Source organism: Festucalex cinctus, chromosome 12, assembly GCF_051991245.1.
Source record: "Festucalex cinctus isolate MCC-2025b chromosome 12, RoL_Fcin_1.0, whole genome shotgun sequence".
Taxonomy (NCBI): Eukaryota; Metazoa; Chordata; class Actinopteri; order Syngnathiformes; family Syngnathidae; genus Festucalex; species Festucalex cinctus.
The window spans coordinates 19,782,645-19,803,626 of NC_135422.1; the positions used below are offsets into that span (position 1 = coordinate 19,782,645).

Genomic DNA, 20,982 nt, shown 5'->3' on the forward strand with positions numbered 1-20,982 from the left:
GGTCAAGAAAATGGATGGATGGATGTATAATAGCACTAATAAAGTCAAAATTCTGACTTGAAAGTTACCTTCACTTTCAAGTCAGAATTATGACTTAATTCTTAGAATTCTCACTTTATAGTGACAATAATAGTAGCACTCTAAAGTCAGAATTCTAACTTAATTATCAGAATTCCGACTTTAAAGTGAAAATAATAGTAGCACTAATGAAGTCAGAATTCCAACCAGAATTCGGACGTTAAAGTCCGAATTCTGACTTTAAAGAGACTTTAAAGTCTCATTTTAAAGCCAGAATTCTGAGCTAATTGTGACTTTAAAGTGATAATTTTTACTTTAAAGTGAGAATTCTGACTTTAAAGCAAGAATACTCACTTTATTCCCAGATTCTGACTCAATTCTTAGAATTCTCACTTAAAAGTACAATATTATATATAGTATAGAATAATAGTACGAATAAAGTCAGAATTCTGACTTTAAAGTCTCACATTCAAGCCAAAATTCTGACTTAATATCAGAATTCTCACTTAAAAGTCACAATTCGGACTTAATTGTTAGAATTCTGACTTTATAGTGAGAATAATAATAGTGTCGCGAGTAGTGACGGGAGTTGGAGGCGGAGTGTTGAAGTCCGGAGCCAAAGACTGGCGTTTTATTGACATCAGCTTCTCAGTGTTAACAGCAACAACAACTCACTCTGTGCGAGGCTCAGAGACCCACTAACATTTTGTCCTTTTATCCTTTCATCCTTTCATCCTAACCAACTCCTCCCACCCGGAACTCCCCCTTCGTCCCAACCTTCCGTGGGTGAATTATGTTCCAATCACTACAATAGCACTAATAAAGTCAGAATTCTGACTATAACTAAAGATGACTTGACTTTAAAGTCAGAATTCTAACGGTGTATTAAGACCTGCACTGTGTGGTCCACTTTAAACGGACCAGAATTTGTTTCCCACGCTAGTCCGGACCTTTTGTGCAAGTCCGAATACACACAAACGAACGGACCAAAACAAGCGGACCGAGACCCACTTTTTGAGGTGGTCTCGGTCCGCTTCCAAACACACTCGGCGCGGTTCGCTTCGCAGTCTGAATACAAACCACGGCTGAGCCAATCCAACTGCTGGACATATGCGCCTTTTTGAGCTTAACAAGCCATCGTAGTCTAGTATCGCGGGTGGGAAATTTTGCCCGGTCATGAATATTGTGCTAAATTCATTCATAAACATCCGTATCCTGTTTAGCCACGGTGCTGTCAGCATGTTGTGGTGGGGTTAAGCGGAGCGCAACTGCTCCTCCGTTTACTACTCGCAATGGACGACGCGTTCCAAAATTAGCAACAGCGTGGCGGAACCTCCGTTGAATGAGCTGCCCTTGACGCTCGCATATATCTTGCGTCTAATAACACAAGTATGCAGCGCAGTAATGCAGCATGTCAGAATTTCACATTTTCCGCTATTTCCGGGTTTCGAACACGTACAGCCCTCGTCATTTTTGTCCAATGGGAGCACGGATCGTCACGTGGGTCGACGTGATTCCGCAATATAGTCCGCTTGCAAAAAGCACAAGTGTGAATATAAACCGCACCAAACTAAAAAAAAAATAAAGTCCACTTTTGGTCCGGACCAAACAAGCGGACGAAAGGACTTTTCTGGTCTGAATACACCCTAACTTAATTTTCAGAATTCTGACTTTAAAGTCGGAATTCTGACTTTAAAATCAGAAATTTAAAGTCAGAATTCTAACTTAATTCTTAAATTTCTGACTTTAAAGTGACCTTAAAGTCAGAAATTTAAAGTCAGGATTCTGACTTTAAACTGACTTTAAAGTCTCACTTTAAAGCCAGAATTCTGACTTAACTCAGGATTCTGACTTTAAAGTGACTTTAAAAGTTAGAATTATCACATTAAATTCAGAATTCTGAGAATAAGTCAGAATCCCGCCAACCTTTTTTTCTTCTCTTCATAATCCTCTTTTGTAATTTTACTGCGAATGAATATCGGCTTGAAATATCGGTTATCAACCTCGTATCGGCCTTGGAAAAATCTAGTCTATCACTAGTCTAGTCTATTACTAGTCTTAAATTTTTCTCTTGCCGTCACTTGCTCAATGACTTTTGAAAGTAGGAGCCGTCAACGGGCTAAGACAGGTTTCCTTTCCCTGCCTGGGGGAGGCCGTGCAAGTCGAGTGCGGCCCTCTCGCTCACCCCCCCCCCCCCCCCCCCCCGCCAGCCAATTCCCAGCGAGCGGTTGGACCTGTTTGGTAGCGAAGGTGTGGCGATTTTTTTTTCCCCAAGTCATGACACGCTCCCATAAAGCCATTGCGTTGGGCTTTTTGCGCTCGCAAACGTAGAAAACCACTCCCTCAAGCGCCACTTATCATCAAGCGGAAAACTTTTTTTGGTCGACACGTTCGGAAGCACCGTGCGCGAGTACTCGAGCCATCGCCAGCAGACAAGATGGTAAGTTGGCCTCTTTTTTTTTTTTTCTTCTGCTTTTTTCCGCTTATTTTGTCGGCGCGTCACAAACGGTCCGCGTTGGCTTCGACCGACGCTTACGTTCGCTAGCATTAGCGTCCATTGGCAGCTAGCTAGCCGTGGCTTTTTTTTTTTTTTTGGCGGAAAACTGGTTCTCCCAGCTGCTCAGGTGACGCGGAAGCAGCAGCAGCTGGTGAGCTTCTTGTTTTTCTCGTCGTCGGGCCTGACACTTGCTTAAAATTATGCTCCATTTCAGATTTTTTTTGTCACAAGTCCAGACGATCGTGTGTGAAATTTCGCTGATTGTTGACCAATTAAGCGTACCAAAAAAGAAGTGCTCTTTGACAATGTGCCATTTTTGTTTCTCCTAAAAGAATTTTACTGAAATGTAAAAGCAAAACCCATAAAAGGAAGGGAGGGTTTGGAATTTGGCGTCTCGTAAGAATGTGAGCAAAAATCCCTGACATGACCGGGCTGGTCCCAGCAGAACGGCAGGGGTGTGCACACTTTTTCTGCCAAGAGCTATATATATATATATATATATATATATATATTTATATATATATATAAACTAACGCCAAAGGATGCATTTTGGGACATTGTTGACCATTATTTCTTGATTTTTTTTTTCACCATGATCAAAAAAGTAATCCAGAAATTGTCACTGTAGGTCAGAAAGAAACTCTGCATGCCCAAATATGGTCAACTTCCCATTTTCCCCACAAATGGATTTTTATTAGTCGTCTGTTATTTTTACGCAACAATAATCAATTCAAAAGGTTGATAACAGCTGGAGAATAAAAAAATATTAATGCCTGAAAAGTGAAAATTAAAAAAATGCCTTACAAATTTGAAACACCCATTTAACAAGCTTGCATAATTCAAATGAATTAAAAAAAAATGGTTTAAAGTATTTTGTACTTAAGTACGAGTACAATTATGTGCTTTAATAAACAATTTTGGCAAAAGTAAAAGATGGTGACTAAACTAAACACACCCTCGAAACTGGCCCATGATTGCTTTCCAAACTGCCATGTGATGAATCATGCTTTAAATCAGTTTTGTTTTTGGTTTTTTTGTTTTGTTTTTTAAAGATCAGCACTTTATTTTATGATAAGTCAACTGAACTTTACAGTAACAAAGATGCACTTCCGCACCCGTTGTTTTTTTTTTTTTTCATTTTAAATGCTCGTCAGCTGTTTGCAGCTCAAAGCAAATTGTGTTGAGGCACTTTCTGAATCGACTGAGATCAATTTGTCCGACAAATGTTCGTCTGTGTCTCGTCCATGAGGAGTGACGTCATTCCAGTCAGACACAATCCACTTCCCACCTTTACGTTGTCTCTCTCTCTCTCGTCTTTCTCTCTGTCTCTCCCTCCCTCCTTCTCTCTCTGTCCCTCTCTTGCTCTCTCCTCCCTCCCTCTCTCCTTCCCTCATCAATCCCCAACTCCTTCTTTCTCTCTCTCTCCCTCTACCCCCCCCCATCACAAGCTAAGATCAGATGTTGGAGACCCGGAAGTAACGACTCATACGACCGGCGAGCCAACAAAAAACAATTCTTATCCAGATGAAATCTCTTATATTACTGCCTCGTTTTATGAACGCGCCAAATAAAAACTACAGCTACTGGCGTTAAAATATAAATAGTAAAAAGAAAAAAAAATTCTCCTTGTACTTTTTGTTACTTCCTATCTCACAGCAGCATGTTAGCACAGGTTATCTTGGGTGTGGCTCACACTTACAAACATCTGTGCGCATACTTCCTGCGAGTCATGCACCCCACAACACTTTTTTTTTCTTCTTTTTTTGTAATGGAAAGCTGGCGCTTCATGCTTGTTTTCGCTATGCCGAAATATCCGCACCACTGAAATGGTGCCACCAGGTGTCGGAAGTAAATTGTGCAAGACGAGCAAGACGGCTCCTTGCACGTCTGCTTAAGCGACTCATAATAATAATAATAATAATAACAATAATAATAATAATAATAATAATAATAACAACAATAATAATACATTTAAATTTTTTATGCACTTTACATTTAAAACAATTTCAAAGTTAAATTACAGTAAATAAAACGTTTTTTGTGAGATGTTTGGAACTTTTCAGTTACCATGGTAACTGACTTGTGTGTGTGTGTGTGTGTGTGTGTGCACATCTCCGGACAGAGTTCAGGCGTCACCGTGAACCCGGAGGTCCTCGACCTGTTTCACAAAATAAAGGTCGACAAGACAGTGACGGTGGCATTCTTCTGCCTAAGCAAGAACGGGAAGGAAATCGTGGTGGACAAGGGCAAAGAGATCGTGAGGAGTGAAGTGGGGGACAACTGCGTCTTTGAGAAATTCATCGCGCACCTGCCGCGCGACGACTGCCGATACGTCGTCTTCGACGTCAAATACGTCACCAAGGACTCCGGTGAAAAGGACAGCCTGGTCTTCATCTCCTGGTAGGTGGGGTCGTCCGCATTCTCCCGACATGATTTGTATTTATCCTCGACGCCCCTCCGACTGACACAGACACGCTAAACAGTCGCACCCGTCGACGGGAACGCGCAACCGGAAGCGTTCTCCAAAGAACTGGGACGCGGCCACCGACCTGTAGACTGGAGTTTCGATACTATACATGTAATCCGATCGTATGGCGAGAAACGTTTCTTGGGAGGAGCAACCTCAAAAGTCAAAAGTATTGGCTTATCGGCCAAAAAAATAAATAAATAAAAATTATATATATATATATATATATATATATATATATATATATGTATATGTATATTAGGGGTGTTAAAAAAAATCGATTCGGCGATATATCGCGATACTACATCGCGCGATTCTCGAATCGATTCAATAAAAAAAAAATTGATTTTTATTTTTATTTTTTAAGAGCTCAGAATTGTTCATTCGGTAGTCTTACCGATTCAACGTCTTATCATCATTGCCTTTTTTTTTTTTTTTTTTTGTGTGTGTGTGAATCGATTTTTAAACTTCCATTTTTATCAACAAAACGTCTGACTTCGGGTTAGGATTCACACCTTGAGCATGGAAGAATGTTATATGAACAGAACATTAAGCCTTAATATTTTATTTTAATGCTGTTCAAACATGAAACAGATTACAACCTCTATAAGACTGAAATTTCAGATAAATAAATAATACATTTTCATATAAATCTTACACTCTACAAGCGTACTGATTAGTATTTTCTAAATTTGAATGAAAAAAATTCGCAACAATCGACTTATAAATTCGTATCGGGATTAATCGGTATTGAATCGAATCGTGACCTGTGAATCGTGATACGAATCGAATCGTCAGGTACTAGGCAATTCACACCCCTAATATATATATATATATATATATATATATATATATATATATATATATATATATATATATATATATTAGGGGTGGGAACCTCTAGCTACCTTACGATACGATATATATGATACCGATTATATTGCTCAGGTAATAAATCCACGATAATCTACGATAAAACTAATCATAACGATAATATAAATAAATAATAAATAAAAATAAAATAACATAAATAAATATCAATACATAATAAAAAATAATAAAAATAAATCATTATAATAAAATAATATAAATAAATATAAATACATAATAGAATAATATAAATATATAAACAAAAAAATACAAATAAATATAATAATAATAATAATAGCTCAACACATGTTCTTGTCCATTTCCCCGCCACGCTTATGAGGCGCTCCCCCTAGTGGCCCGCCAAGTAATTGCTCAATAAGTCATAACCAACAGAAACGTTATGGTGCCTGTACATTAACGACAAATATTGCCATACTTGCGTAGGCGTATCGATAATCTAACGGGAGACAAAGTATCATGATTTATTGTGATATCGATATATCGTCACACTCCTAATACATATATAGATCAGTGCAAATACCTCAGAGTAATTTTGGCTCCATTTAAGAGTGGGAACAAATACTCAGTTTTGTAGTAATATTTACTAGGGGGTGTCAATTGTATATCTGTTCTAAATGTGTAATATAATGTTCAATTTTTCCCCCCCCTTCTAAATTTTCATACTCAATGACTCCGTATTCAAGGATCTTTTTGCGGCCGTGTCTTCCGGGTGGAATCATCTCAATGATTGCTTCTCGAGCCCGTCAATCAATCTGCCGCAACGACGACACGAAACAACAAATATTTTAAAAAAAAGTCCAATTTCAATTGACTGCGTATGACGTGACCATGTCAACATCCACAAAAGGCCATCGCGTGATGTCGCTTACTGTTTGCTTTTCTTTCTTTTTTTTTTGTGCGCGCGCAGGAATCCTGAAAGCAGTTCCGTCCGAAGGAAGATGCTCCACGCCAGTTCCAAAGGGTACATCAAGAAAGAGCTGGACTGTAAGTGTGCAGCGACCGTCGCCGATCAGAAAGTGCACGTGTCGAATGATGATGATGATGATGTCACATCTCCTCCTCAGTGGAAAAAGAGTGGTGTATAAACGATATGGAGGAGGCCCTGGATATCAAGAGTCTGGCCGATAATCTGAAAGGGGCTCTGTCCGTGGAAGGGAGGAATGTGTGTTAGCCGGACCCCCGACCACGACAACATCTGCGGCTGCAAAGTGGAACCTTTTTCATGATGTCCCAGGAAGCCAGCCTTCAATAAAAAAAAATTGTATCCCCGTCTTGTCTTTTTTTTTTTTTTGGCCTTCAAACAATTATATTGTCTTGCTTGTTATAAGGGGTGGGAACGTCTGGGTACCTCACGATACTATACGATATGCGATACAAGGCTCATGATAACGATTATCTCACAATACCGCAATTATCCATATATTGATCAGGTCATAAATCCATAATAATCTACCATAAAACTACTCAAGACATAAACGGATGTCTTTTTTTCTTTTTTTTCCAATGAGAAAATCGGTTTTTTTTTGTACCATCACTGAAACACAAGATTAAAACTGGTGTCTTCTTCACACTGAGTACTTGAGTCTATTTTTTTATTTTAACAAATACAAATGTCTTCTTAACTTTCTTGTATGTGCTTATTTAATTTTTCTTAACAGCACATTGTTAGTTAGTTAAATAGAGCAATAATAAAATGTTCACTTGTCCTCGTCGTCAAGGAGACGTTTGTATACTCGCGGTGCCATCACCAGACAATACAGTTTGTATTCAGCTGAAAGCATCAGCCGAACTTCGAAAAATCCTAGTGGGCTCCGCGTGCCAAAGATGACTTCTGGGTGACGACTATTAATTACTTTCATCACCCAACATTCAAGTAATAGAACAAACTTATGTTGAATGGTCAAATTTACAATACAAACAATGAAGCAACATTTGTGCGACGAATGACGTTTCTTTCAATGTTTTGAGGACCGAAGGTACTTGCAACTGTTTATAACAGCGCCGCTCATCGGCAAAACAACACAATTACAGGTAAAAAAAAAAAAAAAAAAAAAAAAAAAAGAAGACATCCCCTTTCCTAGCCAGAAGCTCGATGCTGGTACCGGAAGCCAGCTTTCAAAATAACGGTTCCGATGTTAATAAAAGCTGGCTTTAAAAGTATGCCATAGCAATGAATTTGGGTCAAAAGTCACGGAACTGAACAGCAGCAGAAAAAAAACACTTGTCTCCTTGTGGCGACTTCTTTGACTACAAGTTGTCATTTCTACAGGTACAAATCATGACTTTTACAGATACAAATTTACAGGTACAATTTTTTTCTACATGTATTTTTTTTACGTAATTTTTTTTAATGTACAGATTTGTTTGTTTACGTGCAATTTTTTTTGTACACATTTTCTTTTTTTACAGGTAAAATCTTTTACAGGTCCATTTTTTTAGGTACACAATTTTTTTACGTACATTTTTTTAAATACACATTTTCTTTTTTACAGGTAAATTTTTTTACAGGTCCAAATTTTTGTACGTACCCTTTTTTTTACGTAATTTCTTTTAGTACATATTTTATTTTTTAAAGGTCCATTTTTTTTACAGGTCTATTTTTTTTACGTACTTTTTTTTAACGTACATTTTTTTTCAGTACAGATTTTCTTTTGTACAGGTACAATTTTTTTACAGGTCCATTTTTTTACATACACTTTTTTTACAGGTATAAATCAGGACTTTTACAGATACAAATATACATTTCTTTCTACAAATCCAATTTTTTTTCTACATTTAATTTTTTTTCCGTACAATTTTTTACGTACATTTTCTTTTTTACAGTTTTTTTTACAGGTCTGTTGTTTTTCGTACACTTTATTTTTTATGTATTTTCTTTTTTTATATGTCCATTTTTTTAATGTAAACTTTTTCTTATGTATACTTTTTTTAGTACACATTCTCTTGTTCACATTTTAAAAAAAATTACGTGTATATATTTTTTTTACAGGTACAAATCACGACTTTTACAGATACAATTTTATAATTTTTTTCTACAGGTACAATTTTTTTATGAGTTACTTTTGCACCATATTTACCTCCATCGTCACCATCTTGGTTCTAAAAATAGCTATCCCGTGATTGGAGAGATTTCCACTGAATTTATTCGACGTGATCTTTTTTACATCACATATTTTTTCGATCATGTTACACCTGTAGACTTCACCACCAGCTGATTTCTAATGTTCCCTTTAAAAGCTATTTGGCGACACTGCCGTGCTAAAATGCTAAGCTAATGATGCTTAAAAACAAAAAAAAACAAAAAAAAACGTGTGAGGTTTTGACTCAACTTGCAAAGTATTGTTTTGTTGAGCTCAAACGGCGGCGTGGGCGTGGCCGGCCCTGGCCGGATCCGCGTTTGGGCCGTCACCGCAAATAGAAACAGGATCACATTCTCAAGCTGCCTGCCTGCCCGCTTCCATCTAAGGGCAAGAATGTTGCACGCCGCCAGGAAGTGAGTCCCGCTCCCGCAGGAAGTTCTGGACTCAGATGTTTGTTGGCAGGGAACAAAAAGAGGTTCCAGTCACGTCGGAAATGAGGTTCGAACTCAAGTCACATTGCTTGTATGAAGGTCCAGTTAAATTAGTCCGGATGACGTTTCTGTTACGGTTCAAGTGGTTCTCGTGTAGGTGAACACAAATCTTAAAAGGGGAAATCAACCCCAAAAAACATTTATTGATCATAACATGTTGTATGCAAACCCACTAGTAAAAAAACAAACAATATTTTGGCTAATTGCCTTAAGTTAATGGAACATGAATTAAGTGGCCAAATCCAGCAGTTTTTTTTTTTTTTTTAAATACCCACTCACACACGTGGCCTACTTATTGTAGGCCACTTACATGGGCCTCTCCCAGGTGGAGGATCGAACCCACGCCAACCGGCACCAAAGGCAAGTGACGGTTCCACTCCTCCACCTGGAGCCCAAAACCCGCAGTTTCTTATCAACATCATGACAATAAAATGACATCACAGTTGCTCAGCTAACAGCCAATCACAGCGCAGCCTGAGAAAACAGCTGAGTTGTGATTGGTTGTTGCCTCCTGAGCAACCATGATGTCATCTTCAGTCGACGGCAAGTCAATGTGTCCTAAAATGGATTTTCTTTCAATGATTTGATACCATCTTGCCCTTGTTTGTGTACTGGGAATACTGTTCATGTTGTACCCGATTTGGCCACTTAGGGGCAGTGTGGTTCCGTGCGTTCGGATGTACAGTTAAGTTGTAGCCACATTGAGTAGAAGGAAAAAGTCACAATGATCAAGTTGTGCCAATAGATGTTGATTTTTTTTCTTCATATGCTGGTGAGTCATGTTAAGATGCTTCTCTGTATACATTCCTGAAGAGTTTTTGGAATGAATGGCCGTTCTTTTGAGGGATAAAAGTGCCGCGAGTAGCGCACTAACTTAGCATTAGCGAGTCAGACTGGATTAGATCATGACAATTATTTCTTTAATCTATCAAATTAAGCAGAAATCATTGTCAATCAAATCATTTCTAATCAAATATCAATTCTGAATTGAATCACAGACCCAAAAATCGGAATCAAATCGTGTGACAGTCAAAGGTTCCCACCCCTAATTCCAACGGTCTTATGTCCATATATATATATATATATATATATATATATATATATATATATATATATATATATATATATAAATAAATGGATTTTTTATCGAATAAAATATGGGTATGCATCTTTTTGGGTCACCCTGTATATATATATATATATATATATGAATGTAATGTGACTGTTTATCCAATAAATTTCAGTATATAGTTGTTTTGTTTTAATATTGATGTATTTGTTTCAGTTTATTTAAATATTTATTAAAATATTTAGATTTCAATAGTGTCAATGTTTTGCATATATCACTTATTTACATATTAATACAATTATTTCAAAATGTATTTTGTATTTATGCAATTCAGTCAATACTTAAATATGAACATCTTAGTTAAATATTAATAAATATTTTATTGACACTTATTTAAAAAACAAGTACCATGAAGTGTTTTTTCAATAATTTCAGTATATATTTATTTTAATATCGATGTATTTGTTTGTTTCATTTCAATATTTATTCAAATATTTCTATTTCAATATTGTGTCAACGTTTTGCATATTTCACTGCTTATTTACATATTAAGATTATTTCAATATATAATTTGTATTTAAATATTTATGAAATTGAGTCAATATTTATAACATATATAGTTAAATATTAATAAACATTTTATTTACATACTTATTAAAAAAAAAAAAAAAGTGCCATGAAGTGTTTGACTCTTTATTCAATAATTTCAGTATAGTTTTAACATTGTTGTATTTGCTCCAGTTTGGTTATTTCAATATTTATGAAACTTTCTATTTTAACATTGTGTCAATGTTATGCACATTTCACCTCTTATTTACATGTTAATACAGCTATTTCAACATGTATTTAAATATTTATGCAATTGGGTCAACATTTATTTAAATGCTTAAATATGAATATTTGTTTTGCTATTGATTTGTTTCAGTTTCAATATTAACAATTTCTATTTCAATATTATCTCAATGTTTTGCATATTTCACTGCTTATTTACATAATACGACTATTTCAATGTCATTTGTATTTAAATATTTATGCAATTGAGTCAATATTTAAATACTTCAATATGAACATAGTTAAATATTAATAAACATTTTATTGACATACAGTACTTATTTAAAAAAAAGAAAATAAATGTGCCATTGTTTATTCAATTTCACTATATATTTGTTTTAATATTGATGTATTTGTTTCAGTTTATTTAAATATTTATTCAAATATTTCTATTTCAATATTGTCTCAATGTTTTGCATATTTCACTGCTCATTTACATATTAATATGAGTATTTCAACATGTATTTCTTAAATATTAAACATTTTATTGACATACTTATTTAAAAATAAAAAAAAACAAAAAACAAAGTCACGGGCGGTTCTCGCGTACGATTGTCGGTGACGGAGGCACAGATGAGACGGGAGGCGGGGCCACAGGCTTTTTATTGCAGAGTGGCTTCCTGTGAGGTCACAAACACGCGTCCACTTGTAAGGCTGCGCGGATGACGTCGTGTTCTAGTCGTCGCTGCGGAGCGGGAGGGGAGGGGCCATCGGTCATCTCTCACCAATCGCGTACGCTTTCCAAAATCAAAAGTGCACTCTATCGACGTGGTGGTGGTTGGTTACATTCAAAAGCAAAAAAAAAAAAAAAAAAAAAACGTAAGGCGGCCAGGAGAGAGCTAACGCTAACGCTAACATGATGCACGCGGCGACAAACAACAATAAATTAAAGAAGTCACATACAAAAAAAACAAAACAAAAACAAACAACCTCGCAGTGGGAGGCGGAGGTCTTTTTTGGCAAAAAACTTGACAACAAAAAACCTTTCCCGCGGAGTCATGTGGGAGGGGTTTGCATATTTTATGTTAATGAGATCTTCATTTCGAGGGGACCAAAACAACCAAAACAAAATGGTGAAAACGAGGCCTAAAAGACCAACTCCTTCATAACACGGACACACACGGCAAGCGGCGGCGGTGTTCTGGTTTGGGGGTGGGGGCGGGGGTTTCAGGATGGCACGGCAGGCGGGTGGGCGGGGCTGCCCCCGCGACATCACAGCGGCTTGCCCTCCAGGGACACCACCACGTTGCCGCCCAGCTTCTCGGCCAGCGTGCTGCGGTCCTGGATGTCGTCCAGGCCGTTCACCTGCCACTCGTGCTTGATGCCTGTCATGACATCATCAACAGGAAGTGACATCACAGCGATGACATCATCGTCACGCGTGAGGCTGCGTTGGGAAATCGGCGTCTCTCCCGCGATACATCAGTTTTATAAACTAGTGAAATTTGAAATTAAGTTATCGATAAAAAAAAAAAAATTCTCTGAGCTGTGCAATTAATCGACATAAAATTACAATTTCAATTAGTGTACTGTGCTGTAAAAAAAACAAATACTTTTAATAGAAAAAAATAAATGTAAATGAAACAAACATATGATGAATGAATCAGCATTTATAATAAAGTATAAATCATACCAAAAAAAAATAAAATAAAAAAAATACCCGAAAAAAATATGTATAATTAACGGGAATTATTACTATTATTTTTTAATTAATTAATACGATTGCGGGTAGTTTTTGGAATGTAACACCCGCAATAAACAATGTATTACACTCCACAATTGTAAAATAAAATAATTAAAAAATTTTTTTAACTTATTTGCTCCCAAAAACGTATAAATACGTTCTATTTTAAATATTACAAGTATCCCAAATAAGTATTTATACGTTTGTTTTTTAATGCTACTGCATACAGAAGACTTTGATGCTGCCTCTGAACTGGAAAGAACGATTGAAGCAATGGTAGTTATTATAAAAGCGGCCAGCAGGTGGCAGCAGAGTATAAGAGATCAACTGGGGCCATGTTGCAACAAGCTCTTTTTGACAATGTTTTCACCAGGAATGTGAATAATGATGAAACTTAGCTATTTTCTAATGCTAATTGCTGCAAAACGGAAACAGATACTTTAAATCTTTGTTTTGGTAGGTTCCATTTTTTTTATAGCAATAGAACAATATTCTGTGGGCCTTGCAAAATCTGTCAAAATCTAGTCAAACAGCCAGGAGCGAAGGGGGTTTTAATAAATTTTGCTTCATCCAAAAGGAACTTGCATAATTGTAGCGTTCCAAACAATTTGATTTGTCACAACATTTGTTTATGTTTAAACATTTTCTTGTTTTGGACCAAAAAAACATCCATCCATCCATCCATTTTCTTGACCGCTTATTCCTCACAAGGGTCGCGGGGGGTGCTGGAGCCTATCTCAGCTGGCTCTGGGCAGTAGGCGGGGGACACCCTGGACTGGTTGCAAGCCTATCGCAGGGCACACAGAGACGAACAACCATCCACGCTCACACGCACACCTAGGGACAATTTGGAGCGCCCAATTAACCTGCCATGCATGTCTTTGGAATGTGGGAGGAGACTGGAGTACCAAAAAAACATGGTCGTCTTAATTCTGATTTTGTTTATTACCAAAATAATCGCAATGAATATTTTCTTCAGAATTAAAGTTAAGCCAGTTTGAAATGAAAATGACACTGAGCGACAAACGCTTGCTTGCAAACTTAATAGAGATTTTTTTATTTTTTTTTGGACAGGGTTTGTAAAAGTTTTCCAAAAAATGTTGATAGACAGTGAAAAATGTTCAAAATAAATGAGTTTCTTTTGGCTCATATCAATGTCTGTACTTTTTTTTTCTTTTTTTTTTTTTTTTTTTAACGCTGTTGTGACGTTCGATTCTTCTTGTTTTGTGCTGTCTCATTATTATTCACTTGTCACTTTAATTGATATCAATCAATCAATCAATCAATGGATAATTGAGTGAGTAAGACACGACGAGCAAGCGATTTCCCACCACAGCCAATCACGCGGCCGAAAGGAAGCGCTCACCTGTGAACTTTTTCTTGATAGCGTCTTTGGAGCTGGCGTAAATCATCTTGCTCTTGAGGGGAGCGCCCTCGGGAGCCCTGCCAGGGGACCAAAGCAAACAGGAAGTGAGGTCACGCGCAGGCCCCACCCACCGCGTCCTGGTTTACGCTTGCTAGCCGCGTTAGCGTGCTAGCGCGCGGACATACACCACAAGTCGGATTCTCTCTTTAAACAGGGTCAAAGTGGTCCGAGAAAGATAAAGATCAAGTCAAAGGCTTCTTGCTCACAAGGTTCTACTCTCGCCATTATGGATCCAATTAGGTTCTAAGTCATGTGCTTCCTGTGAGATTCTGTCAAATCCAAAGTGGTTCAAATTAGATTCCTTGAAGTGGTTCTGGTGAGTTTACACACAAGTCATCCTGGTTTTAATGAGATTCTTCGAAAAGTTCTAAAATGGTTCCGTTAATGAGGTTCCAACGAAGCCAAAGTGCTTCTCATCAGGTTTGACTGACGCTAAAGTGGTTCTAATGACATAGCCCACTTACATTAAGTAGGTTCTAATGAGGTTCTACTCAAGTCCAAGTGGTCTTAAAAAGGTTGTATGGTGTTGGTCCCATCAAATGAGGTTCTACTAAAGTCTATTATTTCCTAGTGAAGTTCTGCTATAGGACTTGGGTTCTAGTGGTCCTAATTAGGTTGTATGGAGTGATTCTGATGATATTCTGTTGAAGCAAATTTGGTTCTATGGAGGTTCCACCAAAACATACGTGTTTCTAACAAGGTGCTACCAAATCTAACGTTATTTGAAGGAGGTTCTACTGAAATCAAAAAGGTCCCGCGCAAGTTCAATTGAAGACATTTTTGCTCAAGTTACCCCGTCCTACTCAAGTCAAAGTAGTTCTAATGAGGTTCTAATCATGTTATGTTTCTGAAGAAAGTTCAAATGAAACTAAGAAGTTCTTAAGAGGTTCCTCTGAAGTCAGAGTGGATTTCATGAGGTTCTATAGAAGATATCTAGATTCCAATAAGATTTGACAGCAAATCAGTTCTAATAAGATTCTCCTTATTCCCTGAAGGCCAAAATTCGAAGGAGTTTGTACGAAATCAAATGTGGTCTACCGAACCCAAAGAAGTTGTAATGAGGCCCTCCTACACTGAAAATGGTTCCAATTAACTTGGACTAAAATCATTTTGGCAACAATGAAAGCAAACAGGTTCCAATAAGGTTCTACCAACACCAAAGCTGCTCCCAATGTTGTTCTACAAAAGTCAAAGGGGTCCGTTGGAGGTTCTGCTTCCAGTGATGTTTGACGAAAATCAAATAGTTCTAAATGAGGTTCTATTGGCGTGAACATGGCCTTAAGGCAGATGTATAAAGTCAACGTGGTTGTCACGAGATTCTACTAAAGTCAAACTGAGGTTCTACTGGAGTCAGTTTGGTTCCAATGAGGTTCCATTTAAATCATAAAGGTTCCAATTTGAGATCTTTAAGTCAAATAGGTTCTCATTAGTAATCGACATTTATCAAAGTGGACATTACAAAAGACAATTTGGTTCCAATGAGGTTCTAGTTAAGTCAAAATGATTATAATACGGTTCTCCTGCAGAAAAAGTGGTATGAATATGGTTCTACTGGAGTCAGTTTGGTTCCAATGAGGTTCCATTTAAGTAAAAACGGTTCCATTTCAAGAGCTTTAAGTCAAATAGGTTCTCGTCAGTAATCGGCATTTACCAGTGGACATTACAAAAGTCAATTTCGTTCCAATGAGGTTCTAGTCAAGTCAAAAAGCTTATAATACGGTTCTTATGCAGTAAAAGTGGTTCGAATATGGCTCTACTGAGGTCAGTTTGGTTCCTTCCAATGAAGTTCTAGTTAAGTCAAAAAGATTCTAACACGGTTCTCCTGCAGTAAAAGTGGTCCAAATACGGTTCTACTGAAGTCAGTTTGGTTCCGCTGAGGTTCTATTCGAGTTAAAAAGATTCTAAAGCGGTTCTCCTGCAGTAAAAGTGGTTTTAATGCGGTTCTACTGGAGTCAGGTTGGTTCCAATGAGGTTCTAGTCAAGTCAAAAAGATTATAACGCGGCTCTCCTGCTGTATGTGGTTCGAATACAGTTCTACTGTAGTCATTTTGGTTCAAAGAAAATTGGAGTATTACAATTCTCCTCCAGAAAAATGAACTCCCCTGAAGTCCTCGTGGTCCCGAGGAGGAACCGAAAACTGACCAGGAAGTGACATCACACAGAACGGGGGTGCGGGGTCTTCCGCCGCGAGCGACGGTGTCAGCTGACCCAGTCAGCGACAGGACACGCACCAAAAGATGAAGACCAGGTCCTCCTTCTTGGACTCCTTGGTCTCGTAGGTGGCGTCGTAGAGTCCGTATCGGCAGTCGTCGAGAGGGAGGAGCTTGACAAAGCAAGCGTAGGGGTCGTCGACCGTGTCGCCGATGTCGCCCACCAGGATCTGCTTGTTCTCCTCCACGATGATCTTCTTGCGGTCATCGCTCAGGCAGAAGAGAACCGCCTTCTTGCGCTGCTTCACCTCCTCCGGCGACCGGTGTGACTTGCGCACCTTCATGTCGTTGAACACTTTGATCACCTCGTCGTTCACGGTCACGCCTGATGCCTGCACAAAGAACCATTCATCAAAATATAGATATAGAAATAATGCATCTTTACACCCCAATGTATTTTAATGGGTGACAATTATACACAATTGGTGGCTATATAATTAAAGATGGCTATCAACTGGAAATAAATTGTACAAAAATGACCATTCAAGGGCCACGTAAAGTGCAACTAAGACTGGTCTGTTATCTAGTGTTATCTAACATTTGACTAACTTTGAACTTTAGAGTTTATATATATATATATATATATATATATATATATATATATATATATATATGTAAGTTGGAAAAAAAAAATATTTGGCCAATTATTACATTATTAAAGTTGAGTTTTGCCGATTAAATACTACGACTGTCAAACCATAATGACATTTTTTGCTTTCACACAAAACAACAATGGTCTTAATATACAACTTCTTTTTTAACGGATAAACTTATTTGCAAGTAAATAGGGCTGGATATCGATTCAGATTTCCAAAATTGATTCGATTCATTATTTCAAGGAAAAACACTCCCGAAGTCGAGGCTAACTTCCCGTTAGCATTTGCTAACTTCCTGTTTGCGCTAGGCAAGGGAGGTTTTAAAAAAATGTTTTGTATTTAAATATACAGTGGATATAAGATGTAATTCTTAACGTTGAGTTTTTAGTTTTACAGTTAACTCCAACTGCGGTGTCATTAAATAATCAGCCATTTAGCTCAATTGTCCGATTGTTTTGGCCGATGTTTGAAGGCCAATAATCGGCCGATTATAGACGGTGGCTTATTAATCGGTCGGGTCCTATTTGGCACATTAATTTACAGGGTAAAAAACCTGTATTAAAAGTATCGATTCATGGTTTTATGAATCGATATTGGGCTATGAAAAGGAATATCTATTCGATATCGATATATCAATATTTTAGACCCAGCCCTACAAGTAAATATCTTCGTGACATTTTGAAAATCCAGCAAACTCTTGAAAGACTCATTAACTTTTGTGATGAACATAAACAACTTCAATCCAAGTCAAGTGTTTGATAAAAGTTGATTATTTTTTTTTTAATCCACTTGATTGGACGACAGTGTGTCCAGGCTGGTCCCGGACTTGGTCAATGCCCAGCGGACAATCGACACCGGCCTGTCCTGGTGTCAGAGGCCGGCCGGACCTCGGCCTGCCTGACCCAAAAACTACTCAAGTCAATTTACTTTCTCTCATTTTCCAAACTGACTTGAGTCGACTATTTAGTGCTTCTCGTCCACATTTTGAACGGTTTTGCTCCTCAATGTGACTGAGATGTATTTATTTATTTTTTTCTCAGGTTGGGACTTTTCCAGCATTTATTCGACAAACGGACATGCCTGGCCCAGCCCGGTCAGGCCCAGCGTGGCTACCGCCGCCCGAGCGGAGGGGCTAAAATGGCCGCCCCGGGGCATAACGGTCTGAATCCCGGCGTGGGTGGGCCCGGAGCACGCCGCTAAAAGAAGAGTCACCGGCGTGTACATGTCGGAAGCGACGCTGATCCCCTTCGGGAGCCGGTCCCGACACTCGAGTCGTGTTCGGTACCGGTGCTGACTAATAAGCGGCGGCGGCCATGCTGGCTAACATCACGCTGGCCGCCACTCAACTACACGCACGCGCACACGTTTCGAACGGGAAGCCGGGAGGCCCTCCCGCACACTTAACGCGCCGGTCCCCGTTGTCGAAAAAGCCGGTTCTTCTTACCATTCTGTCCCGGAATTTGTCGGCCTAGCTACGCCGTCACAAGGCTTCGGTGAAAGGGGGGGGAAGGTAGCGACTAGCAAAAAAGGGTGGACAACCGAGAAGGAGGGGGTGGGGGGGGGAGGAGGGTGGCGGGTGGGGTGCCAGGGTTTGGGGAGAGAGGGGCGTGGTTACAGCCCAACAAATGGCGATTGGCTACTGAATATTCATGAGGCGATCGTCCAATCAGTTGTATGTGTAGCCTGCACGTGCAGTTGACCAGCGTCATTCTCGCTTGAGCGTGGTTTTTGTTGGTTTTCACTTTTTTTTTTGTATCGCTGTTGTATGTTTCCATTTTTCTGTAAGCTTCATTAGTTAATAAGTTCATTTTTTTTTATTATTTTTTTTTGCGTGGCTGTTTCTCAGACGCCGAAATCTAAGGACGGAAGTGACGTAAAATGTGAATATTTGTGATTTACGATCATAATTTTTCGCGAAATTGTTGTTCTTTTTATTTTTTTAAAGGGAAATTTCATATTTACTAAGCCACTTTTAAAAAATACAATGCATTATTTAAGGTATTTTTTGATCGATATTAGTAGTTACATTGAGTCTCAAACAGTAAAAAAAGTATGGATCTAAATGTGATGCAAAACTTGTAAAAAAATAAATAAAAAATGTACCTGTAGAAAAAAGTATAAATCTGTATCTGTAAAAGTTGTGATTTGTACCTGTAAAAAAAAAAAAAAAAAAAAAAAAAAAAGTGTACAAAAAATATGCTAAAAAATGTACTAGGCCGTGGGGTGAACCCCAAAAAAGTGCCTAGAAAATGAGTTCCGCTCCACTGTCTGGGCACTACTTGTTCAATGCATTTTTTGATAGATAATACCCTTCTGAACTTTGGGTTAAAAGTTCACCCAATGTTTTCCTGCCCCAATTTTGTCACAAGCCAGAAATGCATATATAGGTAAATAACAAAAAACGAAAATCTTGTGCTGCAGTTTTTGGTTGTAAAACGTCTTACATTAAATTTGGCAACAGAAAATCATTCCCAGATGTTATAAATACATGTACCTAACATCAGAAACAAGTATTGGTGGTTTGGTGCAATCATGTGAATTTAGATCATTAAATAAATATATTAAATTTGTGCCAAAAAAACAAAAAACGCTTCAACTAGAAGTGAAACCAGCACACAGATGTTACATTTAGCTATGTTTATGTTTCATATATGAAAACAATTCACAACCTATTACATAATGAAAGGTACACAAGAAGCAGCATACATCGGCCAAAAATACTACCATGCACCACAAACCTGGAACAAGGCAAAATGGACTAGATGGAAATAGATGCATTCAGAGCCCAGATTATTATAACATATAGAATATTTATTAAAGTATCAGATTGTGTCATCACAGCATGTCATTTATACCCCCCTACCCAAAAAATATTAATAAAAAAAATAATAATAAAATAAAAATCAAATGTGCATTCACAATAAAACCTTTGGAACTTCATTGGAACAGCTCTCTCTTTTTTTGTGGCAGACCAATTTAACAAAGGTCTGTGTTGTGGAAAAATGGAATACAGACATTTTTATTTTTGCTTGAAAAGTGTTAAAATGGAGAGTTAACATCTTGATAATGAAACAAACAAAATGGCAGATTTTACATAGATTTTACAGCCCTGCACTGTAAAGTGTCCTCGTATGCCCTGTGATTTTCCAACCTGATGTTGTACCAGCCATGTGTTAGTGTCACTTTCTTGGCTTACGTCAGTAGACTCAGTAGTTGATGTATCTGATGAGTGAGGTACCCTGTCTAAAAGTTTGTCAGTTGTTGATAATGTCTCTACAAAAACCATTTCAGAGGTGTTGCTCGAAAGGGGTGTGAAAAACCAGCTGGGGGAAATCACACCTCAATCTTCGTTTCAGTATATCCTGCCTGAAATAGAAAATTGAAGGGAAAGATGAGCACAAGATACACATATTCACATCACACTAGGGCTGCTCTATTATGGAAAAAAATAATCATCACAATTATTTTGGTAATAATTGAAATCAAGATTATTCTAAACAATTATATTTTGTTCAAATCAAGAAAATATTTAAACATTTGAAAATAAGACAATTACAATCATATGAAACTATAATTATGTAAGTTGCTTTTGGATCCAACAAAATTTATAATATATTATTATTATTATTATTATTATGTTAGCAAAAATTTGAAGTTGGGGTGCAGTGTGTGTGCAGTAAGCTAGTTTTGACATGGGTGTGTGGTAAAATAACTCGTGTGGG

At 37.8% G+C, this 20,982-nt stretch overlaps 2 protein-coding genes and 1 long non-coding RNA gene across 4 annotated transcripts in view; 1 reads left to right on the forward strand and 2 right to left on the reverse strand.

Annotated features, from left to right (window-relative positions):
• The first annotated feature begins 2,290 nt into the window (after window positions 1-2,290).
• Window positions 2,291-7,142, forward strand: LOC144031879 (cofilin-1-A-like). Its single transcript, XM_077539369.1, has 4 exons — window positions 2,291-2,458; window positions 4,638-4,915; window positions 6,781-6,857; window positions 6,938-7,142. The coding sequence occupies exons 1-4, from the start codon at window positions 2,456-2,458 to the stop codon at window positions 7,042-7,044; spliced, it is 465 nt and encodes a 154-aa protein (XP_077395495.1). The 5' UTR covers window positions 2,291-2,455; the 3' UTR covers window positions 7,045-7,142.
• Window positions 7,143-11,929: 4,787 nt separating this feature from the next.
• Window positions 11,930-18,818, reverse strand: LOC144031875 (cofilin-2). Its single transcript, XM_077539365.1, has 4 exons — window positions 18,705-18,818; window positions 16,686-16,996; window positions 14,395-14,471; window positions 11,930-12,669 (listed from the first exon to the last, which is right to left on the reverse strand). Exons 1-4 carry the CDS (start codon window positions 18,705-18,707, stop codon window positions 12,557-12,559), a joined length of 504 nt encoding a protein of 167 aa, XP_077395491.1. The 5' UTR covers window positions 18,708-18,818; the 3' UTR covers window positions 11,930-12,556.
• A 1,232-nt stretch (window positions 18,819-20,050) lies between these two features.
• LOC144031644 (uncharacterized) overlaps window positions 20,051-20,982 on the reverse strand; it is a 2,560-nt gene continuing 1,628 nt past the window's right edge. For both annotated transcript variants that reach the window (XR_013287572.1, XR_013287573.1), the window contains one exon: window positions 20,051-20,626. This is a non-coding gene — a long non-coding RNA (uncharacterized LOC144031644). The remainder of the gene's footprint in view (window positions 20,627-20,982) is intronic.